The sequence below is a fragment of the Salmo salar genome, chromosome 14 (assembly GCF_965601325.2).
Source record: "Salmo salar chromosome 14, fSalSal1, whole genome shotgun sequence".
Lineage (NCBI taxonomy): Eukaryota > Metazoa > Chordata > Actinopteri > Salmoniformes > Salmonidae > Salmo > Salmo salar.
The window spans coordinates 95,388,944-95,402,082 of NC_138304.1; the positions used below are offsets into that span (position 1 = coordinate 95,388,944).

The following is a 13,139-nucleotide window of genomic DNA, read 5'->3' on the forward strand; positions in this document are numbered from 1 at the left end:
TTTCCTCAACATCAATGCCATAGTAAAACGCTGGTTTTGGATATAAATATGAACTTGATAGAACTAAAAATGCATGCATTGTCTAACATAATGTCCTAGGAGTGTCATCTGATGGAGATTGTAAAAGGTTAGTGCATCATTTTAGCTGGTTTTATGGTTTTGGTGACCCTGTCTTTGAATTGACAAAACATTACACACAACTCTTGTAAATGTACTGTCCTAACATACTCTAAATTTATGCTTTCGCCGTAAAACCTTTTTGAAATCGTAAAACGTGGTTAGATTAAGGAGATGTTTATCTTTCAAAGGGTGTAAAATAGTTGTATGTTTGAAAAATTTGAATTTTGACATTTATTTGGATTCAAATTTGCCGCTCTTGAAATGCACCTGCTGTTGATGGAGTGCACCACGGGTGGGACGCTAGCGTCCCACCTAGCCCATAGAGGTTAACTAGCCTCTCAAAGCACTACCAAGCGATAGTGCTACCAAGCGATAGTAATTTAGTTCAGTACAGGAACAATGGTGGACATCTTGAAGCAAGTGGGGACAGCAGACTGGGATAGGGAGAGATTGAATGTGTCCGTATACACTCCAGCCGCTGGTCTGCGCATGCTCTGAGGACGCGGCTAGGGATGCTGTCCGGCCTGGCAGCCTTGCGAGGGTTAACAAACTTACTCACGTCGTCCATGGAGAAGGAGAGCCCACAGTCCTTGGGAGTCCCACCCGTGGTGCACTCCATCAACAGCAGGTGCATTTCAAGAGCGGCAAATTTGAATCCAAATAAATGTCAAAATTCAAATTTTTCAAACATACAACTATTTTACACCCTTTGAAAGATAAACATCTCCTTAATCTAACCACGTTTTACGATTTCAAAAAGGTTTTACGGCGAAAGCATAAATTTAGAGTATGTTAGGACAGTACATTTACAAGAGTTGTGTGTAATGTTTTGTCAATTCAAAGACAGGGTCACCAAAACCATAAAACCAGCTAAAATGATGCACTAACCTTTTACAATCTCCATCAGATGACACTCCTAGGACATTATGTTAGACAATGCATGCATTTTTAGTTCTATCAAGTTCATATTTATATCCAAAAACAGCGTTTTACTATGGCATTGATGTTGAGGAAATCGTTTCCCTCCAATAACCGGCAGTCAAGTCAACACCGCAAATTAAATAATTAAAATTAGAAAACATTGGTAAAATATTATATTGTCATTTAAAGAATTATAGATTTACATCTCTTGAACGCAATCAACTTGCCAGATTTAAAAATAACCTTACTGGGAAATCACACTTTGCAATAATCTGAGCACTGCGCCCAGAAAAATACGCGTTGCGATACAGACTAGACGTCATGTTGGGGAGATCTAAAATCGAAAATACTATGTAAATAATCCATTACCTTTGATTCTCTTCATCAGATGTCACTTCCAGGTATCACAGGTCCATAACGAATGTAGTTTTGTTCAAAAAAGCTCATCATTTATGTCCAAAAATCTCCGTCTTGTTAGCACATGATCTAAGCCAGCCGGACTTCTCGTCATGAACGAGGGGAAAAATATATATTTACGTTCGTTCAAACATGTCAAACGTTGTATAGCATAAATCATTAGGGCCTTTTTTAACCAGAACATGAATAATATTCAAGGTGGACGAATGCATACTCTTTTATAACGTATTGGAACGAGGGTACCCAACATGAACTCGCGCGCCAGGTGTCTAATGGGCCATCATCGTTCCATGGCTCTTGTTCGGTCAGATCTCCCTCCAGAAGACTCAAAACACTTTGTAAAGGCTGGTGACATCTAGTGGAAGCAATAGGAAGTGCCAAAATATTCCTCAGCCCCTGTGTTTTTCAATGGGATAGGTTTAAAGGTAATACAACACATCAGGTATCCACTTCCTGTCAGAAAATGTCTCAGGGTTTTGCCTGCCAAATGAGTTCTGTTATACTCACAGACACCATTCAAACAGTTTTAGAAACTTTAGAGTGTTTTCTATCCATATATAATAAGTATATGCATATTCTAGTTACTGGGTAGGATTAGTAACCAGATTAAATCGGGTACAATTTTTTTATCCAGCCGTGCAAATACTGCCCCCTAGCCCTAACAGGTTAAGGATCATATCACTTCTACCTTACCTGACACCCTAGACCCACTTCAATTTGTATACCGCCCCAATAGATCCACAGACGATGCAATTGCCATCACACTGCACACTGCCCTATCCCATCTGGACAAGAGGAATACATATGTAATAATGCTGTTCATTGACTATAGCTCAGCCTTCAACACCATAGTACCCTCCAAGCTCATCATTAAGAGCGGGGTCCCTAGGTCTGAGCCCCGCCCTGTGCAACTGGGTCCTGGACTTCCTGACGGGCCACCCCCAGGTGGTGAAGGTAGGAAACAACACCTCCAGTCGCTAATCCTCAACACTGGGGCCCCACAAGGGTGCGTGGTCAGCCCCCTACTGTACTCCCTGTTCACCCATGACTGTGTGGCCACGCACGCCTCCAACTCAATCATCAAATTTGCAGACAACACAACAGAAATAAGCCTAATTACCAACAATGACGAGACAGCCTACAGGGAGGAGGTGAGGGCCCTGGGGGAGTGGTCCGAAGAAAATAACCTCTCCCCCAATGTCAACAAAACAAAGGAGCTGAAAGTGGACTTCAGGAAACAGCAGAGGGAGCATGCCCCTATCAACATCGATGGGATCGCAGTGGAGAAGGTGAAAAGCTTCAAGTTCCTCGGCGTACACATCACTGACAAACTGAAATGGTCCACGCACACAGACAGTGTACTACACAAGACGCATCAGCGCCTCTTCAACCTCAGGAGGCTGAAGAAATTCGGCTTGGCCCCTAAGACCCTGACAAACTTTTACAGATGCACAATTGAGAGCATCCTGTTGGGCTGTATCACCGCCTGCTACGGCAACTGCAACTGTATTTTAGTCATGCCACTCCGACATTGCTCGTCGTAATATTTAAATATTTCTTCATTCCATTCTTTTACTTTTAGATTTGTATGTATTGTTGTGAATTGTTAGATACTACTGCACTGTTGGAGCTGGGAACACAAGTATTTCACTACAACCGCAATAACATCTGCTAAATATGTGTATGTGACCAATAACACTTGATTTGATTTGAAAAGTCAACTGACATTTACCCCTCAGGTACTGACCTGTTGCACCTTCTACAACCACTGTGATTATTATTTGACCCTGCAGGTCATCTATGAACATTTGAACATCTTGAAGAATGATCTGGCCTTAACGGCCATGCACTCTTTTAATCTCCACCCGGCACAGCCAGAAGAGGACTGGCCACCCCCCAAAGCCTGCTTCCTCTCTAGGTTTGTTCCTAGTTTTTCCTAGCCATTGTGCTTCTACATCTGCATTGCTTGCTGTTTGGGGTTTTAGGCTGGGTTTCTGTATAAGTACTTTGTGACATCTGCTGATGTAAAAAGGGCTTTATGAATACATTTGATTTGATTTGATTAGTGGGTACAGAGTATGCCATTTACACCCACATTGCCTCCCACATCATGCTGAGACAGAGATAACTAATATTAACACTATACCCAATGAGTCCCAAAACTTCCTACGAACATTGGGATGTCGAACAAACAAATTTGTTTAGTGTGTTACCAAAAATCTTGTCGTGTGTAACGAGTTTAACATGGATAGGAGACATGCAAGCATGCATACACATAGACTACAGTGATACACTGAGACTACACTGACACACTGAGACTACACTGACACACTGAGACTACACTGACAACTACACTGACACACTGAGACTACACTGACACACTGAGACTATACTGACACACTGAGACTACACTGACACAATGAGACTACACTGACACACGGAGACTACACTGACACACTGAAACTACACTGACACACTGAGACTACACTGACACACTGAGACTACACAGACACACTGAGACTACACTGACACACTGAGACTATAATGACACACTGAGACTACACTGACACACTGAGACTATACTGACACACTGAGACTACACTGACACACTGAGACTACACTGACACACTGAGACTATACTGACACACTGAGACTACACTGACACACTGAGACTACACTGACACACTGAGACTACACTGACACACTGAAACTACACTGACACACTGAGACTAGACTGACACACTGAGATTATACTGACACACTGAGACTACACTGACACACTGAGACTACACCGACACACTGAGACTACACAGACACACTGAGACTACACAGACACACTGAGACTATACTGACACACTGAGACTACACTGACATACTGAGACTACACTGACACACTGAGACTACACTGACACACTGAGACTACACTGACACACTGAAACTACACTGACACACTGAGACTAGACTGACACACTGAGACTATACTGACACACTGAGACTACACTGACACACTGAGACTACACCGACACACTGAGACTACACCAACACACTGAGACTACACTGACACACTGAGACTATACTGACACACTGAGACTACACTGACACACTGAGACTACACTGACACACTGAGACTATACTGACACACTGAGACTATACTGACACACTGAGTCTACACTGACACACTGAGACTACACTGACACACTGAGACTACACTGACACACTGAGACTATACTGACACACTGAGACTATACTGACACACTAAGACTATACTGACACACTGAGACTACACTGACACACTGAGACTACACTGACACACTGAGACTACACTGACACACTGAGACTATACTGACACACTGAGACTACACTGACACACTGAGACTATACTGACACACTGAGACTACACCAACACACTGAGACTACACTGACACACTGAGACTACACTGACACACTGAGACTACACTTACAAAACGTGTATATGACCATATATGCATTCACTTATTGTTTTATCTCCTTCATTTAGATTATTTTACTGTAAAGTGTGTTGCTATTTTAAATGCACCTTAATTCAGTTTGATTTTGTGTGGTTGTTGTGTCTGACTCAATAAACCCTACTAATATGTAATCTGTGTCCTTTCATCCCTCCAGGATATCAAGACAACCATATCTTCACCTGAGCATACAAATGACTGACTTTCATCTGAGTGGCTGAGTAGGACAACAAATTACCACCCTATGAGCGGAATCTGAGAACAGAACACTGAAGTGAGCCGCAGCGCCAAAGAAAAGCCATCTTCATTCACAGCGGGTGTTCGGTGTGTGTGTGTGTGAGAGAGAGAGAGAGAGAGAGAGAGAGAGACTGCATATTGGATCAGAGCAGAGCCCGTGTCAGATGAATAGTGCATTCACTGGAGTATCGCCGCTCATTCCATCTCTCTCTCTCTCTCGCTCTCTCTCCGTCTATCTCCTTCCCTCGCTCTCTGCATCTTTCTATTTCTTTCTCTCTCATCTCTCTCTTTCCATCTATCTCACTCTCTCTGTATTTCTTTCTCTCTCTCCATCCTCTCTATGTTAACTCTGCTTTCCTCATCCCCTGCTGGGTGAGTTGGCACTCTGATGGCTGCGTACTTCTCATTTCAAAGTCAAATGGGTTTCCTATGGATCTATACTCGCTCCCTCACCCTCCCTCGCTCACATTCTCTCTCTCCCTCCTTCTCTCTCCCTCTACATTTGTCTTTCTCCCGATCTTCACACTTTCCTTCCCCCAAATGTTCTAAATGTTCTCCCTTTGTGTTATTCATTAACCCTTTCTCCTTTTCTTGCCCTTTCTTTATTTCTCCCCTCACCCTTCCTCCCTCTTTTTGTCTCACTCCCTTCCTCTCTGCTACAATCATTATTTTCATACATACATCCATGTTCCTTTGCTAATTTCTCGATCCATCTCTCTCCCTCCCCTCTTCCTGCTAATCACATTTTCTATACATCCGTCCATGTTCTCTAACTCCCTATCGGGTAAATTATTTTCCACAGAACTCCACAGACCTTACCTCCCTCTTTTCCTTCCTTCCTTCCTTCCTTCCTTCCTTCCTTCCTTCCTTCCTTCCTTCCTTCCTTCCTTCCTTCCTTCCTTCCTTTCTTTCTTTCTTTCTTTCTTTCTTTCTTTCTTTCTTTCTTTCTTTCTTTCTTTCTTTCTTTCTTTCTTCCTTCCTTCCTTCCTTCCTTCCTTCCTTCCTTCCTTCCTTCCTTCCTTCCTTCCTTCCTTCCTTCCTTCCTTCCTTCCTTCCTTCCTTCCTTCCTTCCTTCCTTCCTCCCTCCCTCCCTCCCACCCTCCCTCCCTCCCTCCCACCCTCCCTCCCTCCCATCCTCCCACCCTCCCTCGTTCTCATACACACATCGTGTCACTCTGCAACACACCCTCTCTATAGATCCATGAACTCTGTTGTTTCAATCCCATCCTCCCTCAGCCTCTGTCCCTCTATTCCTCTCTGCTACTTCTTCACACAGTCTCTCATCCCCCTTTCCTCTCCTTCTTCTCCTCTCCACATCTCTCTCCATCCCAGAGACACCATCATCTGCTTGCTCGTTGTGCTGCAGCTATTAGGGATTATGTTCAGTTCCTGACAGAGATTTTCAGATTTACTCAAATAATTCCTGGATTTGGGCAACTCTAATCCTACGCTTTTGTGATATTGGTTTAACATATACTGTATGTCTTAAAGTTTTTGTCCATTAATGTTCAACTATATGTTTACTCAATAAACAATGAAGTGATGTATATCATATCGGGGGGAGCGACAGAGAGAAGTTGTGTAGGCACGGAATGGATCAAACCCCAATGCATTGTGGTTTGTCTGATATTTGTGCACACTAGGGGGGCGTGTGTGTGTGTGTGTGTGTGTGTGTGTGTGTGTGTGTGTGTGTGTGTGTGTGTGTGTGTGTGTGTGTGTGTGTGTGTGTGTGTGTGTATGTGTGTATGCATGTGTGTGTGTATGCAAGCATGTGTGTGTGCATGTGTGTTTGTCTCATGCGCCGAATACAGCAGGTGTAGACCTTACCGTGAAATGCTTACTTACAAGCCCTTAACCAACAGTGCAGTTCAAGAAATAGAGTTAAGAAAATATTTCCTGAATTAAAAGTAACACAGTAGAATCCGGTACTGAGTCAATGTACAGGGGTACAGGTTAGTCGAGGTAATTTGTACATATAGGTAGGGGTAAAGGGACTATGCATAGATAATAAACAGTGAGTAGTAGAAGTGTAAAACAAAGGAGGGGGATCAATGTAAATAGTCCGTGTAGCCATCTGATTAATTGTTCAGCAGTCTTATGGCTTGGGGGTAGAAGCTGTTAAGGAGCCTGTTGGTCCTAGACTTGGCGTTCCAGTACCACTTGTCATGCGGAAGCAGAGAGAACAGTCTATGACTTGGGTGGCTGGGGTCTTTGATAATTTTATGGGCCTTCCTCTGACACCACCTGGTATAGAGGTCCTGATGGCAGGAAGCTTGGCCCCAGTGATATACTGGGCCGTTCGCACTACCCTCTGTAGCGCCTTACGGTCAGATTCCGAGCAGTTGCCATACCAGACGGTGATGCAACCAGTCACGATGCTCTCAATGGTGTAGCTGGGGACCCATGTCAAATGTTGAGGGGGAAATGTGCTGTCGTGCCCTCTTCACGACTGTCTGGGTGTGTATGGACCGTGATAGCTTGTTGGTGATGTGGACACCAAGGAACTTGAAACTCTCGACCCGCTCCACTTCAGTCCGGTTGATGTTAATTGGGGCCTGTTTGGTCCTCCTTTTCCTGTAGTCCACTATCATCTCCTTTGTCTTGATCACATTGAGGGAGAGGTTGTTGTCCTGGCACCACACTGACAGGTCTTTGACCTCCTCCCTATAGGGTGTATCATCGTTGTCGGTAATCAGGCCTACCACTGCTGTGTTATCAGCAAACTTAATGATGGTGTTGGAGTTGTGTTTGGCCACGCAGTCGTGGGTGAACAGGGAGTACAGGAGGGGACTAAGCACGCACCCCTGAGGGGAACCGATGTTGAGGATCAGAGAAGCAGATGTGTTGTTGCCTACCCTTACCACCTGGGGGCGGCTCGTCAGGAAGTCCAGGATCCAGTTGCAGAGGGAGGTGTTTAGTCCCAGGGTCCTTAGCTTAGTGATGTGCTTTGTCGGCACTTTGGTGTTGAACGCTGAGCTGTAGTCAATGAACAGCATTCTCACATAGGTGTTCCTTTTGTCCAGGTGGGAAAGGGCAGTATGGAGTGCAATAGAGATTGCTGCATGTGTGTGTGTGTGTGTGTGTGTGTGTGTGTGTGTGTGTGTGTGTGTGTGTGTGTGTGTGTGTGTGTGTGTGTGTGTGTGTGTGTGTGTGTGTGTGTGTGTGTGTGTGTGTGTGTGTGTGTGTGTGTGCCTGGTAAATGGGTATTTCGTCTCCATTGAGACTCTGTGTGTCTGCTGAGAATGGACAGTGAGGGCATTCGACTGGGGATTTATCGTCTTAATTCATACAGTGTCTTACTAATCTCTTTATAGGAGCCCTGGATCATCTGGACAATACTCTATTATATTAATACAGGCTGAAGCAGAGTAATCCTTCCCATGTCTGAGCTGAACCTCTGTCTATCTAGCTAGCTGGTACGGTAAGCTTCAGTAGGAGAAAGTCACGTTGAAAACTAGACCACCTGTAGCAGGGTTTGGGTTTCAATTCAGGAATTAAATAGACGTTCTTCATATACCCACATACAGAAACACACAGACACACACAGACACACACAGACACACTCAGACACACTCAGACACACACAGACACACACAGACACACTCAGACACACACAGACACACTCAGACACACTCAGACACACACAGAAACACTCAGACACACACAGACACACACAGACACACACAGACACACTCAGACACACACAGACACACACAGACACACTCAGACACACTCAGACACACTCAGACACACACAGACACACACAGACACACTCAGACCAGTCAAAACTGTTCGCTGCTCTGGCACCCCAATGGTGGAACAAGCTCCCTCACGACGCCAGGACAGCGGAGTCAATCACCACCTTCCGGAGACACCTGAAACCCCACCTCTTCAAGGAATACCTGGGATAGGATAAAGTAATCCTTCTAACCCCCCCCTTAAAAGATTTAGATGCACTATTGTAAAGTGGTTGTTCCACTGGATATTATAGGTGAATGCACCAATTTGTAAGTCGCTCTGGATAAGAGCGTCTGCTAAATGACTAAAATGTAAATGTAAATGCAGACACACACAGACACACACTAACCTCGCGGCGCATGGCACAGTGGACAGTAATGATGACAAAACCCTGGACAGAGTCAAAGACAGCAAACAGAACCTGAAAGAGAGCAGAACGGCTGTCAGTTACCATAGAAAGAGAGAGTCAGAGACAGAGAGATAGAGAGAGACAGACAGAGAGACAGAGAGGGAGACAGAGAGGGAGACAGAGAGAGAGACAGCGAGAGAGAGACAGAAGCAGAGAGAGACAGAGAGAGAACTGGAGAGAGAGAGAGAGAGAGAGACGGAGAGAGAGAGAGAGATAGAGAGAGAGAGAGAGAGAGAGAGAGAGAGCTAGAAAGAGAGAGACAGCGAGAGAGAGACAGAAGCAGAGAGAGACAGTGAGAGCGAGACCACGAGAGAGAGACAGAAGCAGAGAGAGACAGAGAGAGAAATGGAGAGAGAGAGAGAGAGAGACAGGGAGAGAGCGAGATAGAGAGAGAGAAAGAGCTAGAAAGAGAGAGAGAGACAGTGACAGAGAGATAGAGAGAGAGTGTGTGTATCCGTGTGTGTATGAGAGTGTGTATGCAGCCAGGACACTGTGATACAAGTCAGTATTAGAGTGAGGATGTCAGGAGATGACATGGAGATCGGGCAACTGGTGGCAACCGTGAGCGCTGTTAGCTACAAGTAGGTTTGGGTTTTGCTAGGGTGCTGTGGACAGGGATGATGGATAGTTGGAAGTATCTGTCTAAGCATCTGCCTCTGGTGCAAAAGGTTGTATGGTCTAATCCAAGAATAGAAAGTTGTTTTTCAGATTTTTGTTTAAAGCCTTTCCGAAACCTAAACACTATCCTTAGAAATTCTGAGTTAATGCCTAAACTTAACCTTAAACACTTTGAAATGTGAGTTTTAGAACACCTTTGAAATTTGACATTTAAGAAACATGGATGAACGTCTAATTCTGACGTGAGACTGTGAGAGCTGGTTGGTTTATGAGTGTGTGTATCAGAGTGTGTATCAGTGTGTGTATCAGTGTGTGTATGAGTGTGTGTATGAGTGTGTGTATCTGTGTGTATCAGTGTGTGTATCAGTGTGTGTGTATGAGTGTGTGTATGAGTGTGTGTATCAGTGTGTGTATCAGTGTGTGTATCAGTGTGTGTATGAGTGCGTGTATCAGTGCGTGTATCAGTGTATATCAGTGTGTGTATCAGAGTGTGTATCAGTGTGTGTATCAGTGTGTGTGTATGAGTGTGTGTATCAGTGTGTGTATCAGTGTGTGTATGAGTGCATGCAAAGTTTAATGAGTTTGAAAGAGTGTATACAGTACATTGTTATACAAGCTTGGATACATGTGAGCAGATTTGTGTATGCAGGTGTGTGTAAGTGTGAAGACAGCAAAGTGTACCTGGAATAGTGTGGAGCGGCGGTCGGTGATGGCCAACACAGCAGACATCCAGGTCAGAGCAAGCAGAGGGAGAACTACACAGGAACTCCAGAGAGATGCCCTGAGAGAGAAGAAAGACAAGAGGTGAGAGGAGGGGTAGAGGAGGGGAAGAGGGGAGGAGGGAGAGAAGGGGCAGAGGGGAGGAGGGAGAGAAGGGGGAGAGGGGATAAGGAAGAAGGGAGAGGGGAGAGGGGAGGAGGGAGAGAAGGGGGAGAGGAAGGGGAGAAGGGAGAGAAGGGGGAGAGGGGAGAAGGGAGATAAGGGGGAGAGGGGAGAGGGGAGGAGGGAGAGAAGGGGGAGAGGAAGGGGAGAAGGGAGAGAAGGGGGAGAGGGGAGAAGGGAGATAAGGGGGAGAGGGGAGAGGGGAGGAGGGAGAGAATGGGGAGAGGGGAGGAGGGATAGAAGGGGGAGAGGGGAGGAAAGAGAGAATGCGGAGAAGGGGGAGAAGGGAGGAGGTAGAGAAGGGGGAGAGGGTAGGAGGGAGAGAAGGGGGAGAGGGTAGGAGGTAGAGAAGGGGGAGAGGGTAGGAGGGAGAGAAGGGGGAGAGGGGAGGAGGGAGAGACGGGGGAGAGAAGGGGGAGAGGGGAGGAGGGAGAGACGGGGGAGAGACGGGGGAGAGAAGGGGGAGAGGGGAGGAGGGAGAGTACTTCAAACTTTAGCATCTGGGACGGCGACACTCTCATAACACATGCACACGCTCACACACACACACGTATGCAGGCGCACCCACAGTGACACACACACGTATGCAGGCGCACCCACAGTGACACACACACGTATGCAGGCGCACCCACAGTGACACACACACGTATGCAGGCGCACCCACAGTGACACACACATCAGCTGTGTGTTCAGGCATACTGAAAGCCACAGTGACCTCCAGACTGTGTGATCGATGCAGAACACGACCAGGTGAGAGACAAGTAACTGACAGCTGTAAATGAGATAGTGTGTGTGTGTGTGTGTGTGTGTCTGTGTGTGTGTGTGTGTGTGTGTGAGAGAGAGATAATGTGTTTGTGTCTAGAGAGAGAGATAGAGAGTGAGAGAGAGAGAAGTATGGAGAGAGAGATACTGAGAGAGATAGAGATAGAGGGAGAAGGAGAGAAAAAGAGATGGAAAAAAGAGAGAGTGTGTATGTTTCGGTGTGTGAGAGTATCTTTCGGTGTGTGAGGGTATCTTTCGGTGTGTGAGGGTATCTTTCGGTGTGTGAGGGTATCTTTTGGTGTGTGAGGGTATCTTTCGGTGTGTGAGGGTATCTTTCGGTGTGTGAGGGTATCTTTCGGTGTGTGAGGGTATCTTTCGGTGTGTGAGGGTATGTTTCGGTGTGTGAGGGTATGTTTCGGTGTGTGAGGGTATGTTTCGGTGTGTGAGGGTATGTTTCGGTGTGTGAGGGTATCTTTCGGTGTGTGAGGGTATGTTTCGGTGTGTGAGGGTATGTTTCGGTGTGTGAGGGTATCTTTTGGTGTGTGAGGGTATCTTTTGGTGTGTGAGGGTATGTTTCGGTGTGTGAGGGTATCTTTCGGTGTGTGAGGGTATCTTTTGGTGTGTGAGGGTATCTTTCGGTGTGTGAGGGTATGTTTCGGTGTGTGAGGGTATCTTTTGGTGTGTGAGGGTATGTTTCGGTGTGTGAGGGTATCTTTTGGTGTGTGAGGGTATCTTTCGGTGTGTGAGGGTATCTTTTGGTGTGTGAGGGTATCTTTCGGTGTGTGAGGGTATCTTTTGGTGTGTGAGGGTATCTTTTGGTGTGTGAGGGTATGTTTCGGTGTGTGAGGGTATCTTTCGGTGTGTGAGGGTATCTTTCGGTGTGTGAGGGTATCTTTTGGTGTGTGAGGGTATCTTTTGGTGTGTGAGGGTATGTTTCGGTGTGTGAGGGTATGTTTTGGTGTGTGAGGGTATGTTTCGATGTGTGAGGGTATCTTTTGGTGTGTGAGGGTATCTTTTGGTGTGTGAGGGTATGTTTCGGTGTGTGAGGATATCTTTCGGTGTGTGAGGGTATGTCTCGGTGTGTGAGGGTATCTTTTGGTGTGTGAGGGTAAGTTTTGGTGTGTGAGAGTATGTGTTGACTAACATGGCGTTGCTGGCAGTAGAGCTGGAGAGAGCTGTACTTGAGATCACACCACACTTGGAGCATTTCAGGAGCAGTCTGCTACGCGACGCCTCAACCGGTGGACTTTAGGACACAGACAGGATGGAGGAGGAGGACACAGACAGGATGGAAGAGAAGGACACAGGATAGAAGAGGACACAGGATGGAGGAGGAGGACACAGGATGGAGGAGGACACAGGATGGAGGAGGAGGACACAGGATGGAAGAGGACACAGGATAGAGGAGGAGGACACAGGATGGAGGAGGACACAGGATGGAGGAGGAGGAGGACACAGGATGGGGGAGAAGGAGGACACAGGATGGTGGAGGAGGAGGACACAGGATGGAGGAGGAGGAGGACACAGGATGGAGGAGGAGGAGGACACAG

General features: G+C 46.2%; 1 protein-coding gene across 1 annotated transcript in view; it reads right to left on the minus strand.

Moving 5' to 3' along the window:
• LOC106592038 (adhesion G protein-coupled receptor B2) overlaps positions 1-13,139 on the minus strand; it is a 468,281-nt gene that overhangs the window by 64,047 nt on the left and 391,095 nt on the right. The window contains 3 exon segments of the mRNA XM_045694922.2: positions 9,268-9,339; positions 10,627-10,726; positions 12,734-12,835. Coding sequence (XP_045550878.2) covers positions 9,268-9,339; positions 10,627-10,726; positions 12,734-12,835 — 274 coding nt within the window.